Below are 19,784 nucleotides of genomic sequence, written 5' to 3'. Positions count from 1 at the left end.
GAAACTCTATGCCATAAACAAACGCAAAGCTATCTTTCTAATTTTCTATTATGTTGGCAATCTGCTTTGAGCACAAAAATACCAAAGCAAATTATTAATAAATGCAGTTCTAAACACAATTCCTTATAACATTTATATCTGACTCCATCCTAGTACTTTTCCTTACCAAGTAATTTTAAGTCTATCTCCAAGGCATCAATGAAATTATTAATCTTCAAGTCATCAATGCCTGAAATGTTTAGCAATGAATATGTCTCATTCCATAAAACAACCTGAACTCCAAAGGTGCCACTAAACATACTCACAAGATATCAGAAAGAGATGCATTACAAACTTTTTAACCATATTTATAATACATGTAAAATAAAAGATAAAACCAGGGTGATATTAGTTACTAAAAGTGAAATAAATCTCATAGCAACAATATTTTTAACTTGTTTTTTCAGTGGAGTATAGCTACCTAATTTAGGTCGTCAAAAGTTCCTTAAACATACGTCATAAAAATGGTCACTAAGGCTGGCAAAATGTATGTTAAATTACTTAACCCGTTGTCTAAACTGAATCCTTAAAAACTAGAATCAAGGCCTAGCACACATCTTTCAAAATTTCAGATCCAAATGGGAACTCTGTATCCAAGCATGCCCTTATAAATCTGAGTAAAGATATTTTATTATGAAATATCAAGAAATATAACAATGATTGCTGCTTTTCATGAATGCTTTATTCCATGCAGTGAAGAGAGCCTTATCAACTTTACCATACGTAATAACACAAATAAAAGGTATGAAAACACTTCAATCAAAGTAACCAATTAGTTCTATTTGTAATCAGCAACAAAGCCCTCATTTAAAATTGACTTTTGATGTCAAAACCTCAAAATATTAATCATTTAAAGAACTCTAGTCTTGCTAGTTTAATAGTTAAACAGTCAAAATATTATGGAATAAAAACATCTAGATGCAATCACTCAAAAACTGTTATATCAAAACAACCATGCATCGATAGAAAAAATGCACATAAAATGTTAAACTATTGCCATGCAAATTATGAGGCAGTCATATGAAAAATTTATGAGATTCATAATGAATATTACCATTCCTGTTACCATACCTAAGATTGTTTTCTATTTCAATAGGTGAAATGTAGTTTCAGAGGTCTTCAATACTTCAAAAATAAATCAACATTATTTGAAAGAGATATGAAGCTTAGAACTATTATTGCTAAATTAAAGTCTAGATTTTATTGTATGAATAGCATAGGAAAAACCTAGAGCCCACCATCCTGAATAGTACCTAATTTTTATGCTAATTTACGGCTATCAGTAAGTTTTCAAAGCAACAGCATTGTTAATTTAATAACAGTTCAAAACATTAGAATTATTAATCACAAGACGTAAGAGAAAGACCATCAACAAATCTGGATATTCTCTGAGCATGCTAATTCCTAAATGTAAACAAATGGTAAAATGAGAAAACCAACACTCAAACCCCAGTTACATTAGAGGAACTTGAGACATTCATAACTGAAGCATAGTAATAAAAAAAAACTTCCACCAAAATCTTCCCATATCTAAAAATTTTCCTGAATTAATAGTGATAACTGGTCTAAAATTATAAAATGCAAGACAAACCTTAGCACTGCTTAACTTCACTGATCGAGTAACCAGCAGTAACATGAAAGCATTATGAATTTTTTTTATCAATATAATGTACGTTTCGTTCAAATAACCAAAATTGAAATATATGTGTAATTCTAAGATTTATTTAAACTTTCATGCTATTAACAAAACATGTTAATTTTCTATAATGGCTCTTGCTTTCCTGTGAATATATTATTTCATCTAGTAAAATTGCTTAACACATGCGAAGTTATGTTCGTCGTAGACTTCACGTACTGGCAACTGACAACAAATACAGTATAATGATAACCACCACAAAATTAATGCATGTACAGTACTCCATTATTTCCATTTCACTACCACTGATGAAACATGCCAATGAAAATTTCAAATTCTCAGAAAAAAACTTTTCACTTAGAAGTGAAAAAGAGTAGAGGCTGAGTCAAAGAATGTTCTCAATTCAAACAGGTAAAAAATGCGTTTGCCCTTCAAAATAACCTAATTAAGTGTATCTAATTTCTATATCTTTTTTACAGCAACTAGAACATAGTTTTATTCGTTCTAACAGGATTTTTTTTTTTACTAAATTTGTTACCCTACTTATTCTGTTTTAGTATTCTGCAAACTAGATTTATGTATGACTTTGACACTGGCAATCATGCTTCTTAGCACAATATTTGAAAAATGAAACTTAAAGTCTATGAATACAAACCCATTACCCTACATTAGGCATTTGTGCATCCATGCAATTTTCCAGACATTCCACTGAAAAAGAAGAAACCTTCCTGTTAGACCTAGCTGAGTACTGTGCGCAGTAAGATTTCTCAGGTCCACTGTTGGCAAATGGATATGCAGTGCTAAAATTAAACCATCTAGGGTTGGATTTACAAAAAATAATTCTGCTCAGGAAGTTGATCTAGCTGAGCACTATATGCATGCTGACTGGCTCGATTAAAATATCATGGGCTAATTAAGTTACTGAGAAGGAAATGTTGGGGGAAGAACAGGGTAATCAAGTGTCTGAGGTGGGTGGAGGGAAAATTACACAAAGTCATGCAGTTTTTCTCTCAACAGTGTGTTACTGGTTCAGGTTATGTAACCTCTTGCATTCATTGGTTTGCCCTATGCTCTGCTAGGGTCATGTTTCTGGTGTGTTCGTTTTTATAATGCTTATGGCACTGGCCCCTGCTAAGTGGAGGAAAACTACATACATAGCCCTTTGCTGCAAAGTAGGAGATTCTTGACCATCTTGATCTCAGGTGGCATAGTTAAGGGTAATTGCCTTATACATATAGGGTTCCAAGGATGACTGTACGAAATCATGCACTCAAAGAATAGGTAAAAAGTTGGAAATCAAACTGGTAAGCTGTTTTGTTTTAAAATGTGCTAACATTAGTGTTGCAAAGAAGTTTGGGAAAAAATGTTAGTCAGGGCTAAACATCTATGAATGTCATCGGGTATCAAGTGATTAAAATGTTTGCAAATTTCATTCAAATATTACTGGTTTTTCTACAGTACATTACTGTATTTCAAAGTTGTCATGGGTGCATTTGCCTAATAGCTTTCATAACATTTTTGTCTAATTTTTCACAACAAAGTGTACAATAATAGATGTAAAAAATTATTAGGTACAGAACTGTGATACTAACCTGGATAAAGTTACTGGTTTTGCTAAACACATGTGTTACTTATTGGTAATATTTAAAAACTCAATATCATTCACGACTGGTTTCATAACCATTTCTCCTAGGAAATTGTCAATTATCAAATGAAAGAGGTCAGTATTCGTCAAAATCCAGTAAAGGTTGGCAAATGTATCAGCAAATCCTGCCCAGAGAGAGTTGGTTGCGATGGACAACCACGTTAAGGGCCCTTTCTTTTACCTCCTAATACGATGCCTATCCTTCAGCCAGTAGACATTACCAATAGCAGCACTGTATCTGAATTCAATGATGGTGGACAAGAAGTAGAAAGTGCTTGACTTGGATACTCATGAGGAAGAAACTTTCAGTACTATTCCCTCAAGTTGGCAATCCACAACTGGACTCTCGCTTGGAATGACATCTCTGCTTTTACTGTGGAGTACACTGAGTGCTGGAAAGGAGGCTACAGTCAATTTTCCAGTGTTCAAGGTTGTGGGCTTCTCACAACATTTCAAGAAAGTCAGAGAAACCATTCAGGAGAATGACACAAGAGTGGTTGAATAAGGATGGTGGTGATCCTGGGTATACCAAGGAAAACCTTGCTCTCATGATATGAGAATATGAGATGAAAAGCCTTTTACGCTTATTAATCGCTTTCATAAGCGAATATCCTATGTACACTGCAACAGATAATTATGAATATGAATTAAATATATTTAGATAAAAAAGGAGAACCAAAAGTTACTTTTCTGGGAGAGAGGATTGCAAGCTATATGCACAATGTTTGGGACAAGTTTGTCACAAGGTAACTTTAGGAACCTGTCTGCAGGTCAGGTCTGGTACAATTGGAAAAATTCTTCTTCTTTTGTGGAATGTCTGGATGACTGGAGGGACACATAAAAGGCTACCGCAAGGTAACGGGTTTGTGATGAAACAAAGTATATTTGAGGCAGTTTCAGGTTTCATGCTGAAAATAATAAAGAATTCTCATCATAAATATCAATGAATAAAATACACGTATTCAAAATATGAGTACATATAAAGACAAAGAACCTTCAATTCAAGAAAACAAACTTCCCCACTCTACAAATCTTGAAGCAACGAGAGTAAGTAAAAGGTTACTTGAGAATAAGCATGATACTTTCTAAGCCTGTATAAAAGGTTGAAAAATCAGTCCAGTCTACGATCTTTCAGGGCAAGTGAATCAGAGTTCAAACCACAATTAAATATACGATAATGGTGACTATAAATGATGTATAGTATTATTAAGCTTCCTTTAAGCATTGATCAAGCTTTCAAAGAAAATAAGAGAGTAACAAGTCTTTTATCATGATGATATGAACAGTAAACAACTATACTGGTTCAAAACCATGCAAATACAAAACTACATACCCTTTACTGACCTCATTTAGTTCTTACCAGTATCAGAGACTAGTGTTTCTAAAACTGGCTGTCACTTTAATGCAACAAATTCTCTTGCAAATCAAGAATAACATGTTACCCCAAAACAAATAATATTATATAAATAATCAGTGGCCTAAGCTCCTACAAGGATGCATAATTAGATTTTGGTCCAGAAGTTCCAGCAGCCTCATCACATCCAGTCAAGGAAATGCAAAAGATATCAAATAAGGGATGAATGGTGAAATCTACAGAAAAGTGAATAAAATAAAGATTAGTTTAAGATTAAGGAAATAGTACAAATTTACTTAAGAGCGCACAAAAATTTGCTGATAAGATGTAATCATATGGCAAGTTCAACTACCAGATCCACACTTCATTATAATTTCATACTAATATGAATCCTGTGTGGAAGATGACAATATCATAAGCAGGACACTGAACTCTCAAAGTACAGTAACAAAGATAAAAAATTGTGTAACTGGCCCAAAAATGCACTGATGCATTAAAAATGCACAGTTAGGAATAGAAAATCGAACTAAAACATGGCTGAAACAATGCAAATACTTTAACCATTTCTATGGTTTAAGAAACTAAGAGACTCCTATACCTATTTCTATTTCTAAAGAGAGTCTTACACGGATGTTCACCTCTCTAGCCATTCTTTTGACAATACAGTACTGTAATCTATTCTAATGTACATCAGCATAGTTTCATATCTAAATTCTTTTGGTGAGTATTAGTGAACTCCCTTGCATACTTCATTCCTGGGCTGTATTTTAAGTTCAAATTACACAAAGGAAAACCTTTTGAGGAATGTTACTACTTATAAGGCACATAGTTTTAGAAACCCTATGGAGAATACAATGAAGACAGCTGAAGCAACTCATTACTACAGAATCTTGGTGGTAAAGAAAAGAGTATTTTTATCATCCTCAATGCAATACTTTCCAAGAAAACAACAATTCTAGCCTAATATCTGCTTTTAAAATATTTTAAACAAATTAATAAACATGTAGTTCCTCTTATTTCTTTCATGTCAAAAGAACATACAACTATACCTTCATAGTGACATGAATTTGAATTCTACACACCTTTAAAAGTTTGGTTTACCAGAGTGTGTGTGTGTGTGTGTGTGCCAAGAATTTCAGTAGTTTATAAATATCACAAGTGAAATTTTGGTAATCTATACAATAAGCAAAGAATATTCAATAAAATTAATCTGAATATGAACTCACTAAAAGAGCTCTGATGTCTACAAAGTTGAAGGTCACAACTACAGAGTACAGTAGAGGGAGGGGCTTAATAACAACAAATACTTTCTTGTGTTGCATCACTATATTGTGATTGAAAATAATGAGTAAAAAAGCCACAGTAATGTAACTGATAAACTGTATTTTTCAAGATACAAAATATACAAAAAAGGATAAAAACAAGGAAGCTCTCGACCATTTGCCCAACAGTCCTCTTGAAAAATACAGTTTATCAGTACATTATTGTGGCTTTTTTAGTCAAATACTTTCTTATACACATGAGAAGCCCTCCTCAGTTCTTTAGGCAACAGGTTTCCCAATGATGAGTCTTCTACCGCATATATTTGACTGATATGAAGAACTTTTAAAGGATGTCTTTACCAGAAAAATTTTCTTCTTGATATTTGAAAACCTCTGAAAATTGGCACTGGCTAAATTAATTATTGTGTTATAATGCTCTCTAACAGTGACAAAGAAAAGCAAATACAGTCTTCACATGCATCATCTATTTTAAGTAGCTGGTAGTTACGCATCAAAATTATAAATTTACTTCCGCATCACCCACATAAACGTCTTTTATCTCAAACTGATGTTTTCCTTAGCTAAACAGAATGACCAAAGAGCCTTAGACATCAATTGGATGCATTCTAATATTTCCTGTCACAGATCGCACAAGATGATGAACCAAGACCAATCAAAGGAGAACTACTAGCAAAAACCAACAAAAATATCTCATACAGTAATTAACAAGTCTTGTACACTAACAAAGAATCACAGAATCACAGTACTAAGTACTAAGAGTCATAATGAATAAAGGTGAGGCATTCTGTACTGGGCATAAAATTTACATATCTCGTTGTTGTAAAAAATCTAAATTATCTACATATGAAACCTAATCCAGCCTATTGACTTCCTCATGGTACAAACATGTCATCTACTTCTTGGGCCTCTTTACTCTTATTTTCAATTACATCAAGCCACCCCTTTTCATATATGACGGTATGAGATTTAAGTGAAATAGTAATTTTTGAACAAGCAAAACTGAACTTAATCCTTATTCTGGGAAGGCTGACAGTATAGCAACGTCTTTGTTAAATGACAGCAAGAAAGATGGGATAATGGACAACTGATACCTACAAGAAAGCATTAAGTATATTAAAACTTCCTCTAAAGAGGAGAGGGTTAATTAAATTAACTAAAAAAGCTGAAAAAGAGTCCACAACTTGTAGAAGGAAAGTGAGCACCATAAATGGCTGCTGATCTCAACAAATAAAAAAATGAGATCTGTTGAGCAAGCAAGTTTTATATTGACACCTAAAACAATTGAGATTTGTTTTACCAATCGACTAAATGGCTAACAAGTTAATGTCTGTAGAATTGCATCCAGTTTGCAGCAAAGAAAATGAAGACCTGAAGAAGTTAAAATGAGGATATTAGATAATTTGCCTTTCATTCAATATACTGTTCAAATAATATTCTATGCAGGAATGGATACAGGTAATCTATGTCTCAAATAAATGATGAAGAAAAATATACGTCAAATGACTCATTTACTTTTTATGAAATAAATCAAGCTAATTAAATTATGTACTCTCTATTTTGCAAGTCTTGAGCAATTTAAAAAATAATATTGCTTACCAATGAAACAATACCATTATGTCACAATCATTCATGAAAACTAAATGAAAGAGTAAGCGCTAGAACAAATACAGAATTTTCAATGGAGGCACCGAGATGAGTTAAAATCAGTGACCCCAAATCAAGATGTCATCTGCAGGCCAAAGCAAGAGATCAAGAGAGAGGGAGAGAAGGCATAAGGATTTGAATTCTTGGCAAGATATAATAGAACCAAACCAAAGTCATTAACAGCAAGCATTTTTAAATAAATGATTTAAAAATGTTCAATAAAACTATACTTTGTAGCAGATTTAGAAATTTAATGCTCCTGTAGCTTGTAAACTGCAAAATGATTCTAAAATGTCAATGAAATTGCTTCCAGGATACTATATGTCAATATGGTATTCCATTCTTTTCCATTGGCTTGATTCAACTTTAGAGTGACAACAATTCTTTTACCTGAATTGCTGACTTTGCAAGCACAAAAACAAACAATAGATTGTTTGCTTTGCAAGTAATGTGAAAATAGTTTTACTTATGAGGAAACATATCTAACGAAGAGAAGCATGATTATACAGATGGTAGTGATGGCTTACTTTTGTTGCTCAGTGCTATTTAATTCTCAGATATTTCTAACCATCAGTGAATATGCAGACTACTAGAAAACTAAAATAAAGAAAACAAATAAATATTCCATAACAATATTCCCTATAAGTTTGAGCTTAAACTGTCAATATGAAAACTTCTTTACAATGTTTAGGCAGTTAACAAACACAAAGTACTGGGGATTTATTTCTCCAACTAGTAAAGTGTCTCTCAGCAAGACCCATTTTCTAACAACATTGGCAAGCACATAGGCAAGCACAATGCACCAAAGATATTTTGCATTTTTAAGGATTACTAGTGCTTACAAAATATATATCCACTGTAAAAACATTTGATGTTTGGTGTTATTTTAATAGCATTTTTGCCAGCAAATTTCAGTCATATGCAAAAGAGCATACTGTACATACTTGCCCCATTTGCAAGGGTCATGTGATTAATCAATGAAAAAGTTAAATAACAAAAGTAATACAGTATATAGTAACTTATTACGAACAAGACACCAGTTCATATGATGTACTGGAAACTGAGTCCCAATCCACTCCTCATTTTTGACATGGTTAGATTCCAAAGACAAAATCAGCTTGAACAAAAATTTACATTATTTGGAAATCAGATGGCCTAATCAACACACCTGTGTTTGAGAGTTTACTTCATATTACTGTAGGATACTAAATTTCATTTACTATTTATGAGGTGATATTCTTTTTTACATAAGATTGTATATAATCTAGAACATTGTCAAGACATTTTTAAGCCTTTCACATCATTAATAGTATTACCATTCAAGCCTGGGCTAACCTACAACAGATCTAATGAATCTTTATAAGTGTTTGCAGCCATTTCAAGGAATTCTCATATTACAGCAAGGATTACTTTCTTATATTCTCAAGCCTTATACAGTACTACTGAAAACCTTAACTTTTATTTACAGACCTTTTAAAGTAAACATCTATATTGTATAGTATGTTTTCTCAACATTATTTAGATAACTAAAGAATGAGTATAAATGCACTGTCACATGTACACAAAATAAAAATGAAATAAAAATAGAAATTTCAGATTAATGCTTATTGTATTTTATGTGGTTTCTTTCTTAACTTGGTATGAAATATAATTTTTCAGAGAGAGAGAGAGAGAGAGAGAGAGAGAGAGAGAGAGAGAGAGAGAGAGAGAGAGAGCTAGTGTGTGTTACCCAGGTTCTCATCAATAACGAGCATACAAATCATGACATGGGCAGGTGCATTAGAAGACATAAGAACATCGGTACCACCAGGGTCCCACCCCACCTCTCCCTAATGACACCAACTTCTTCTATAAGGACATATTCCACAATAATTATAAAGAAGACTAGCAAACCCTCAAGTCCATCATTGAGGGAAATGTCAGCCCCAGCCAAAAGAATAATATCTAGCTCATTACAAACTGCAGACAGAAAACCTAGCAGCCCGGTGATGAAGAATAACCAAGCCCCCCTCCATGCATGATCCCTTGAAGAGAACCAATGTGGACTACCAATACAAATCAGCCCCCTGTCTGAAAGTACCTCAGTGCCTACAATGATGTGACTACCTTGTGCTTCTCCAAGAGGATCACCTGCCATGCTCAGGAAAGCAGCATACATATATATAATCACATCAGGGTCACACATAACATCAGAATCAAAAGATGTGACGTCATCCCTCATACTGAAATAACTGATTGTGAAACTGACCAATGCTGTCTACACCTCCTGGAAGCCCTACACATCAGGAGAGAGAAGCCCAGTTTAAATACTACCCTGGAGACTCTCTTCCTCCCAGCGTTTAGCATGAGGGGCATGGCCTGCCAATGTCCCTGGCAAGCAAACCAACAGGAGCCTCCATCCACTGGCAGCGATCCTCCCAGTACCACCACACCCATCCCCTATCCTCTGACAGCCGCAGAGGGCAAGGGTGCAACCACTGGTGTCTGGGAAGAGGATTTGCTTGGATACCATAATCCCCTAGCAACCAATGAGAATTCAGCACTACTTCCGCCTGCATCACTGGTCCCCTATATATACCACTACCCTTCACTGAAAACTTTTTTGGAACTTCAATATGTTCAAGCACTTCGTTAATTTAAATTCACACAAAACAAAACACAAATTCACAGAAATTACACAAAATACGGTGACAATCTGAGTATTGGAGGTCACTGTGTGTGTGTGTGTGTGTGTGTGTGTGTGTGTGTGTGTGTGTGTATGTGTGTGTGGCATGCAAGTCAAAACAGAAAATGTCAAAAGTATTGCTGGTGAGTACTTAGCACCACTTACCGTTGAAAAAAGAAAGTAGTTTAAAACCCTCACACAGCCTTAAGTTGGGCTACCTAACTTACAAATACTGTACTGTGATGCTTATTTTTGCTTAGGCTAATGACCTGGTCTTTGAAATCGAATCATGTCAATAAGCGAGAAGACGATCCAGCCTCATTTTCCAGCATAACTTTATATGGACTGATAATTAGCCTGGCAATTACAGATGATGCTAGTGTTTGTTTTTATCAGATGACAAAAACTGCATACAAAAACATGACTTGAAATAAAAACAAAGAAATGTGCTTTGGGAATGAATATATACCACAAGAGCATTATGCTTGCTCTTGAAGAGATAATACTTTTTATAGACTTATCATCTATCTTGTAGTTTTTGGACATGCAGTTTCTATAATGTAATTTTACGCTTTCGTATCCATCTGGGTTGTTATTTTTGATGTACAGTACCTGGTTATGATTATGTCCTAGTTATTACCAACCCCAATGGTCACAAGGCTTCGATAAGTGACCAATATCTAATGCAGCTGTCTAATTTTACTGAATCTGGTACCAACTGCATTTGGTTAGCAGACCAATTTATACTGTAAAATATGTTTAACACTGGAATTATTCAAATCAAAGAATAACTCCACTATGCGATACTCTCCTAAACCTTCTGTAAATGAAAGTTGGATGTATGAGAATTTCAATTCTATTCACAATACTGCAACAGATTTTGGGTTACCCTAAATAATAAACCTTGTGGTTCCTGAGACATGATTGTGGGTAGAAAAGCAGGGCAGAAATGTTATCAAGCTTTGTTCATCGATACCAAGTCTCTTTTGATAATTAAAAAATTCCCCGCAATTCCAGTTCCTCTTTATCTCCTTAAAACCTGAATCACCCTAAGTGTCTTGATAAGAATTACAATGGGATGGTACTACAATCTGACTACCCTGACAAAGCAAAAAAAATTAGTACTGAAAATAATACTTCTATTTACTGTGTATACAAATCACTAACAGTAAGATAAAGTATTTGATGTAAGTTTTATATTTTATGGAAACAAAATATTCACTAATCCTCATAATGATAACGAATGCAAACTTAATATACCCTTTGGTATTAAATATTTAACATTTTCCATTTTCAATGGATCAACCCTTTAGTCCCTTGGACATTCTTGATGGTCTTATAACTCCTAAGAAACTACAAGAAACTTATCTGACTTATCAAGTGACTTTTTCCGAAGTAAGACCAAAGAATAAAGAAAAGAGAGAATGCACTGTCTTCAAGCTGAAAAAAAAAAGTTACTGTAACCAAAAGAAACCTACACTTTCACAATTATTTCTATGTTAGGAAAGTTCAAAATCCAAATAACTAACCTACAATCCTTCCAATGGAAAAATAGCTCCTGTTCTACCTGTCTACCGCACTATCAGATTATTCAAACGCGTCTTCATAAACTCCAATACTGCACCCTGATAATCTATGTTAATCACCCTATTTATACCAAAATGTTGATTAAGAGAAATATATTTTTTAATAATATCATGTTTCTTATTTTGTTATGCTATCATATAGAACTTCAGACTCATTGTTTTCTGTACCAAAGGAAACTTTGGGATGAAAACATTCCTTCCTCTTAATACAGAAAAAGTGAATGACACATCAAAAGCTCATCAAGTCCCAGTCATCAAGACAAAGCATATTGAATATTGGTCTTTCTCATTGTCAACTGCTATCTTTATTTTTGGTGTTGAATTATTAAAGACTTTACCATACTAACTTATTACATCATATTTTGCACACCTATGAAAGAAAAATCTTTCCTGATTTTCTTCAATAATTTTGCCTCCTGTAGTCATTTCTGGAAATCTGAAGGTGAATTATTAATAAAAAAAAAATTATAAAGTTTATCAATACAAATGGGTGAACAATCTTGTTTTTATTTTTTGTTCTTTCACATAATTTTTTTAGAACTCCTAAAAATCTAGAGTAATAAATATTTCATAAGAGGGGACACGGCAAACCACCATTGTTAACATTAAAGTACTACACAATTTTCCTACTCTTCCTTGACATCAAATACCTACTCCTGTTATGCAAATCTAAAATACGATGATAAAAAAAGTTTCTAGATATTGAGAAGATAATAAAATTAAAAAACTCTTGAACATCCACAACCCAAAGTGTTTCCCACTCTTCCATACATAAGATTTGAACACTGATATTGAGTGTAACAACTAATACCTCAGGAAATGGATCCATATTACTGTATGTGCTGTGAACCTGACAAAAATGCAAAGAGAAGCAACAGAGCTGATGATGCAGGTATTGCTAATGCAGCTGTATTATTTCTCTTGATGTGTGTATTCTCTAAGAACGGCCTCCATACTAACCCCTTATTCTCCCACCGTTCCTTCTCGAAGCCCTTGTGAATGGACTGAGCTATCGAGGATTCCATCAGGTCCACATATCGTACTACCATGGGTGCAAAAGTCTCACGCAAGTGTTGATGAAACCGCCCATTCTTCAAGTTGTCTGGGAATGCAACAAAATAAATTAATTATAATAAATGTAGTTATGTGTAAGGTGGCTAAAAATTCCATCCCTGAAAGTTCCACAGAATTTCACCCAGATCAAAACCAAATGATAGTGCCTAAGGAGATCAGTTTAAGCTTTCCAAACAGTTGCCTCCTTATTACAAACTTTACAAGTGCCTCCTGTCTCTCAAATACTATATAACTCTTATTTAAAAAAAGTCCTCTCATACATATATTTAGAAAAAAGGAAGAGAATACCATTTGATGCATAAAATACCATTTAAGGAAAACATAAAGACATACAAAAACAGGCTTACTAATAATGAAAACATACTTAAGTGGATGTCAAGCCTGTGCCCACACACATTACAATGTATGATTCCAATGAACAAAAACTTTTAAATTCTGGAAAACATTCGGATTTTCTTCTATTTCAGATACCTATGGCCTAAGTGCCATGAATGCCATGAGATATAAATTGGAGAAATGTGGGGCATTAATAATAATAATAGTGAAGTAATTACTACTTTGTTTGGTGAAGAAGCTAAGCATAGGACATAATTTGATGTTAGGCAATGTTCAAAACAGAAAAGAAAAGTAAAAAGAATCTGGGATCTTTTCTCTTCTGCAGTATTTCCTGATGGTTTGTCGATCCTAACACACGGACCCTTCCCAGATATTAATCTTTTCATAAAAAACTTCTAATTGGATGCCACTGCAAGCAGTAGTTTCAGGATATGTGATAGCTCTCTTAAAATTAAGCCATATAAACAAGAGAAAATACACAGATTTTTTTTTCTGGTGTTCATGACTTATGTATAAAAGCACCAGACAACCGGAACATCGTGAATTACAAAAATGTCAGTTTTTCTGAATGCTAGGTAGTGAAAACATGAAACTGGTCATGGTATAAAATGCTCCATTAATAGCAATTTTATCTTTACAATTTAAAACATTTGACCCTTTTAGCCTAATGACAGTGTTACTAAAGCTTTTGAAAATGCAAATGGAATCTTATTTTTGAAAAGGGAATTTATTAAGGAGGAATTTTCCTGAAGTTCAGTTTTGTAATGTATATAGTTGCAAGAGGGAAAAATGAAAAAAAAAAAAAAAAAAAAAAAAAACTGATTGGAGCTAGTACTTTCATCCAACTGATATCATCACCAAAAAAAAAAAAAGATTCATCATATTTAAACAGAACATGGGTTTCCTGTGAGGTAAATTTTTTTATGACATCAGAAAAGTTAGATTTATAAAAACAGGATAGCAGAGGGTTGACAGGAACAAGACCAGGGCTACTATTTAAATTTAGCTCTTTTGTACAAGTACTCAGCACTGTTTCAAGGATATTTGATCAGCCCACTGTCTAAGGCTTAGCCCACCTTAATACTGCTAAATCTTATGGGGATATAATGATCTAATTCCACAATTTTCATTTACACAAATCCGTTTCTTATCTGGAGGAATAAACCCACAAAGTGTTCATTAAGTTGAGGTGAATATATAAGTATCGTATATGAGTGTGTGGTTATATATATATATATATATATATATATATATATATATATATATATATATATATATATATATATATATATATATATATATATATATATATATATATGTATACACAGGCAGTCCCCGGTTATCAGTGGTGTTTCCATTCTGACAGCGTGACAATAAGCAAAAATTGGCAATTTTTGGGTCTTTTTCGGTGAGTTTCGGTTATCAGCGCCTGTTAGGTATGTATGGCACAAATATGCGATTATCGGTGCCAATATACAGGAAGTGGAAATCGGCACATATTGGCATGGAAAATCACCAATTTAGGCCAGGGTTCAATCCCAATGTGTCAAAAATTTATTTCTGTGAAACATGTGTTCATGTGTCAGAAATTTATTTCTGTGAAACATGTGTTCATTAATTCCTTGCTGAAGGGTTAATTCAAATTAAATGCTATTAATTGACTTGCTGGTGGGTTGGGAAGTTGGGTAAAATTCACTGCTATGTTAGGCAGCAGCCTGCCCAGGAAAAACCTCAGATAAATTGGTAGTGCCCTGGCCTTTTATTTGAGAGACCATGATTTGATCCTGATGTGAGTCAGAAATTTATATATATATATATATATATATATATATATATATATATATATATATATATATATATATATATATATATATATATATATATATATATATATATACATGTGTGTGTATGTAAAGTACGTGTAAAGTACAACTACATGGGTGAAGACAGCAAAAATTATGAAATGCTGACAAGAGACAGACAAAAGGAATAGCTTAACATTTATGTTGAAACTGTAAGCTTCATGCAATGGGATGACAGGTAAAAATATATGGCTATTGTTTAAGAACACATCTACTAAAATAATTAATATCTTATAACAATGTTAAAAAACTTACTGTTCCTAACAACTCAAAGCTCCAACTTGACCATTTGATCAAACTGTTCTTGTTCTTATTAAATGAAGCTGTTAATTCAAGAGGCACAACACAGGATACCTGAAGATCATAATCTTCTCACTTACCATCAGTTCTAAGGTAATCGTTGAGTATTTGGAAGAGAGGGAATGAGTCCCATGTATCAGGGGGCTGTTCTGCCAACACCTGGTCCATATCTACAGCAAATAAAGACCAGAAGATTTCTGCATGTTCTACCAAAAGATCGCTGAACCAAGCAAATGCCTGAAATCAATAAACAAATAAAAAATCAACACAGATATATAAGAAACCAAAAATGTAGCTCAGTATAAGGCAGACTGATTTCAAATTCAAAAGCAGCTTATTGAATGCTTTTAGTAATCAAATCCTCTTCTTTGGTGAATTGAACTTACTTCTCATGTTTACTTGGTGATTCCATAAAAAATACACACACACTAAGAATAAAGAATTACAGTAAAACATATAACAATAAAAAGATTGATATTTCTTACAAGACATAAAAATCACAGTGAATATAGAACATACACATGATAGACCAAAAATTGCAGTTTTCTTGATATTTCGAGTCTACCATGAAAAGGTAATAAGAAGTTTCAAACCTTGTAAAATATTGCCAACCATAGCAGATATAGGGAAGCAGATTGCAAGGGTCACACCTAATGACCATAAATAAACATTCATCATGTAGGCATTTTAACTACATGTAGGGTAACATGTCAGATTATGATGTTTTGCAAACATTCCTCTGTAAAAATCTAAAGATTATAAGGCTTCATCAGACAAGTTTATCAGTTTTCTGTTAAGTACTGTAGGTGCATGTTAATTTAGACATATTTAGACAGACGATTATCAAAGAAAATAAGTTCTTAAGAAGTGTCTTCATATGCAAGTACTTATTAAATTATTTATATTAGGGTCCCATAGTTTTTCATGTATTGAATTAATACCAAAGTTAATTCATTTCTCTGCAAAAAACAGAATTCCTCCAATGAACAACATCCAAATTGGAAAACACAAGCAAGACAGAATATATTTGATAAAAACACAAACAATTCAGAAAAACTCAGTGTGCACAAATAATAGAGAACATTACGTAACCTTTCTTTTTTCCACAGTATTTGTGAAGTTTGCTATGCTTTTAACTGTTCAAAGCCGGTATATTAATCTGTAGTGATTGTAAATGCAATCTCTGACAGTGCCCATAATTGAGAAAAGTACTGTTAATGCACTTGAAGTATCTAATCTATGGAATGTTATTACTGACAACTGAACAGATTCATTAAAAAAGATATTCTTTACAATTATCATGTCCATAAGCTACAAAGACAAGGGATGCGTTAGTTATCAAGTCACCTAAGCATTCACAACCCACAATGTGAAATGTATTAAATCCTTTTTGTAGAACACATGCAATATGAAGAGAAAGGTAAAATTTAACTAAGTCTATATATCATTTGCTGCAGTTTCTCCAATTGAAAACTATTAATACTGTTGATGTATCATGATGCAAGAAGTCAATGAAAGGATATCAGACAAACGCACACTGTTGTGAGATGAGAAAATGAGGTGTGAACAGTTTGGAATGATTGACTTTTGCAGACAATGGAGGGTTTGAAAGTACATGCAAGAGGAGAAACTTGAGAGCAGATTCGAGTGACTCAAGGTTATGATGGTAAAATGGAAACCAGAAGGGCAGAGCACTGAATAATAATGTAAATAAAAGAAAAATGTAAGCAATCAATTAGTACATGAATTCTGGAGTAAGTATGAAACATTTTTAAAGAAATCTGCATTTTCCACAGGTATACAAACCACAGCCTTTCATAAATGTAGTATCCTACAGCAAATGCACTGGACCAGCTGAGATCTGGATAACAAGGTAATCCAGGAGGGGCAAGGGGGAACAACACTCTCTCACCCACACCAACCACTGCTCATTAGCAGATGATGATACAAAAAAGCAATATCAAGAAATGTAGTGACATGGCTGAAGGAGGTAAAACCTACATAAAAGATTACAGTCTATATGCCTAGAAAAATAGAAATTACTTTAAAGCTTTATCATTTGTTCCTATAGGGATACAAATACCGTCTTTCATAGATGGAGTCTCACCTTTTCAGTCTCAGCATCTAAAAAAGCTGCGGAACAGGGGAGAAGAATTCCCTGACTGAGGTATAACTTCACAGAAACAATGTTCAGACCCCCAACTTTTCACAGGGAAAGTCACCTCAGTTGGCAGTTTCCCTGACTGCTGTAAGCTAACAGGTTACAGGAAAACTCTGCTATGCACACTCCCCCCTTTGTTACAGATAAAACATGCGCTCATAACATACTTACCTTGTTCTCACAAGGATCCAGCTTGTACCTCAGAGCAAATGCTCCCGATTAGGGAGAAGAAAAAGGGAAAGGAAATGCTGTTTATAGACATCCTTCATTCAACCCTAACAAAAAAGAATTCAGCTTCAATGCTCAAATGAGAACACTGAGTACCCAGCCTGAGGCCCCGTAATCACACTACGTACTTGTTGAGCAACCACGGGGTCCCAAGAACATGTTGACGGACTTGTTGGTGACATCCCTCAGGTAGAACGAGGTGAAGCTTATCTGACTCTGCCAGGCACCAGCCCTCATTATCTGTTGGACCAAGATCTTCTTCCAAAAGGTGGGGGAATGTCTGACACCCCCAGTCTCAAAAACCTTTGAATGCTAGGAAAAGTCCGACTCTTCCCAAGCAGAACCATAAGCCTGTGTTATTACCTCACAAAGCCAGGAGGAAATGGTGATCCTCAACACTTCCTTCTTAAGATGGCTGGAAATAAAAAAAAATGTCTACAACCCAGCCTGAGAGGTTTTGTTCTCTTCAACTCTGTACCACTTAAAGGCTCAGACCAGGCACACCAACATCTCATCTGGGTTATCATAAAAAAATCCTGGAGGGAAGGAACCAAGACTCAGACCTATTTCCAGAACTGATGGATTCTGAGTTTTATTTACAAATTGAAGAAAAGAGAATGAGAGAGACCGCCCACCCCTCAAGAGTGCCAAATAAGATAAAATAAGCTTTGTAATTCCTTGCCTTTCTTTGTTATTGCAAGGGCCAGAGCAAGCACTGTTTTCAAAGTACGATCCCTATTTGAAGACTGGGATAAGGGCTCTTAGACTTCAAAGTACAAGTGTGACATTCCACTATGGAGGATGCACTTTTATTGGGGGAATAAGACTGTTCAAAGGTCTTGATCAGCATAGATAACTCCACAGAGATGGATAGATCTACACTCTTCTGATGGAACACCTGCAACAAAGCTGCCAAGTAGCCCTTAACTATGGAAACTGAAAAGCCCATATCTAGCAAAAAAGAAGGGAAGCGCTGCTGCTATTTGCTGAAGCAAGGTACTGACTTTAGAGTAACATCTGTGATACCAATCACAGAACAGCCCACCTTCCCAGGTGAACATTTGTGAAAGATTGGCAGAGGTATCCTGCCAATCTTACTGCTCTGCCAGAATAGCCTCCCTCTCACAGATGCTTCATAACCTTCACCCATGAAGTCACAGGGAATGAACTACCACATGGAACCTGTGCATGTGTGACTGGCAGAGAATAGCAGGCCACTGGGAAGCTCTCTTGGCACATCCACCAACAGAGACAGAACATCTACATACCACTCATTGTGAGCCCACTGAGGGCTACAAAAGTTGTCCACAGGCCCAGAGTGACAAACACCTTGTTTATTATCTTACTGAGCTTAGAAAACTGAACAGAAAAGGCAAACACATCCATGTTGTCCAACTGGTTTTGAACGGTTTCTTGTAGTCTTGCCCCAGAGTCAAGCGCCAACAAGCAAAAGATAGGTACTTTCCTGTTCGATCTGTTGGCCCCACAGATTGAATGGCGTCTCTGCTACTGTTAGGTGTAGGGCTCATTCTATGCCTATCACCTGGCCCTAATGGCTTAACTGATCCATCAGGACTTTTTCTTGCCTGGTGTGTACACTGCTGGAAGGTACATCCCTCGAAGAGATGACCAATCATGTATTTTCACAACTAGTTGACTCAGGGATGGGGACATTGCCCCCCTTGTTTGTTAATGAAGGCCAAGATGATGGTGTTTTCACTCATCATCACCACTGAGTGGGCTTGCAACTAATTTAGAAAGGCTTAAAGTGCCAGTCAGGCTGTTTGTATATCTCCATGAAATTTATGCTTACGTTGAAGGTCTGGAGTCTATGTCCCTGAAATGAACTCTTTACTTTAATGTGCAACCAGAACCTATCATGAGGGTTCCCGAGGACGGGAGCATCCTGGGAGGAGAAAGACTCAGAGGCACTCCAAGATGATATTGGAGTTGGAGAGCCACCATGTCAGG

The 19,784-nt window shown here is 34.8% G+C and overlaps 1 protein-coding gene across 42 annotated transcripts in view; it reads right to left on the bottom strand.

Moving 5' to 3' along the window:
- Positions 1–19,784, bottom strand: part of Cadps (calcium-dependent secretion activator 1) — a 760,773-nt gene that overhangs the window by 67,649 nt on the left and 673,340 nt on the right. For 38 of the 42 annotated variants that reach the window (XM_067093725.1, XM_067093755.1, XM_067093754.1 and 35 more), the window contains 2 exons: positions 15,505–15,661; positions 12,813–12,954 (listed from right to left, as the gene is read on the bottom strand). In XM_067093725.1, coding sequence (XP_066949826.1) covers positions 12,813–12,954; positions 15,505–15,661 — 299 coding nt within the window. The remainder of the gene's footprint in view (positions 1–12,812; positions 12,955–15,504; positions 15,662–19,784) is intronic. The other 4 variants (XM_067093759.1, XM_067093738.1, XM_067093762.1 and 1 more) reach the window with 1 other exon arrangement.

Source organism: Macrobrachium rosenbergii, chromosome 50 (genome assembly GCF_040412425.1).
Source record: "Macrobrachium rosenbergii isolate ZJJX-2024 chromosome 50, ASM4041242v1, whole genome shotgun sequence".
Lineage (NCBI taxonomy): Eukaryota > Metazoa > Arthropoda > Malacostraca > Decapoda > Palaemonidae > Macrobrachium > Macrobrachium rosenbergii.
Note: the sequence above shows the minus strand (reverse complement) of the source record. Positions and strands in the feature narration are given on the sequence as shown.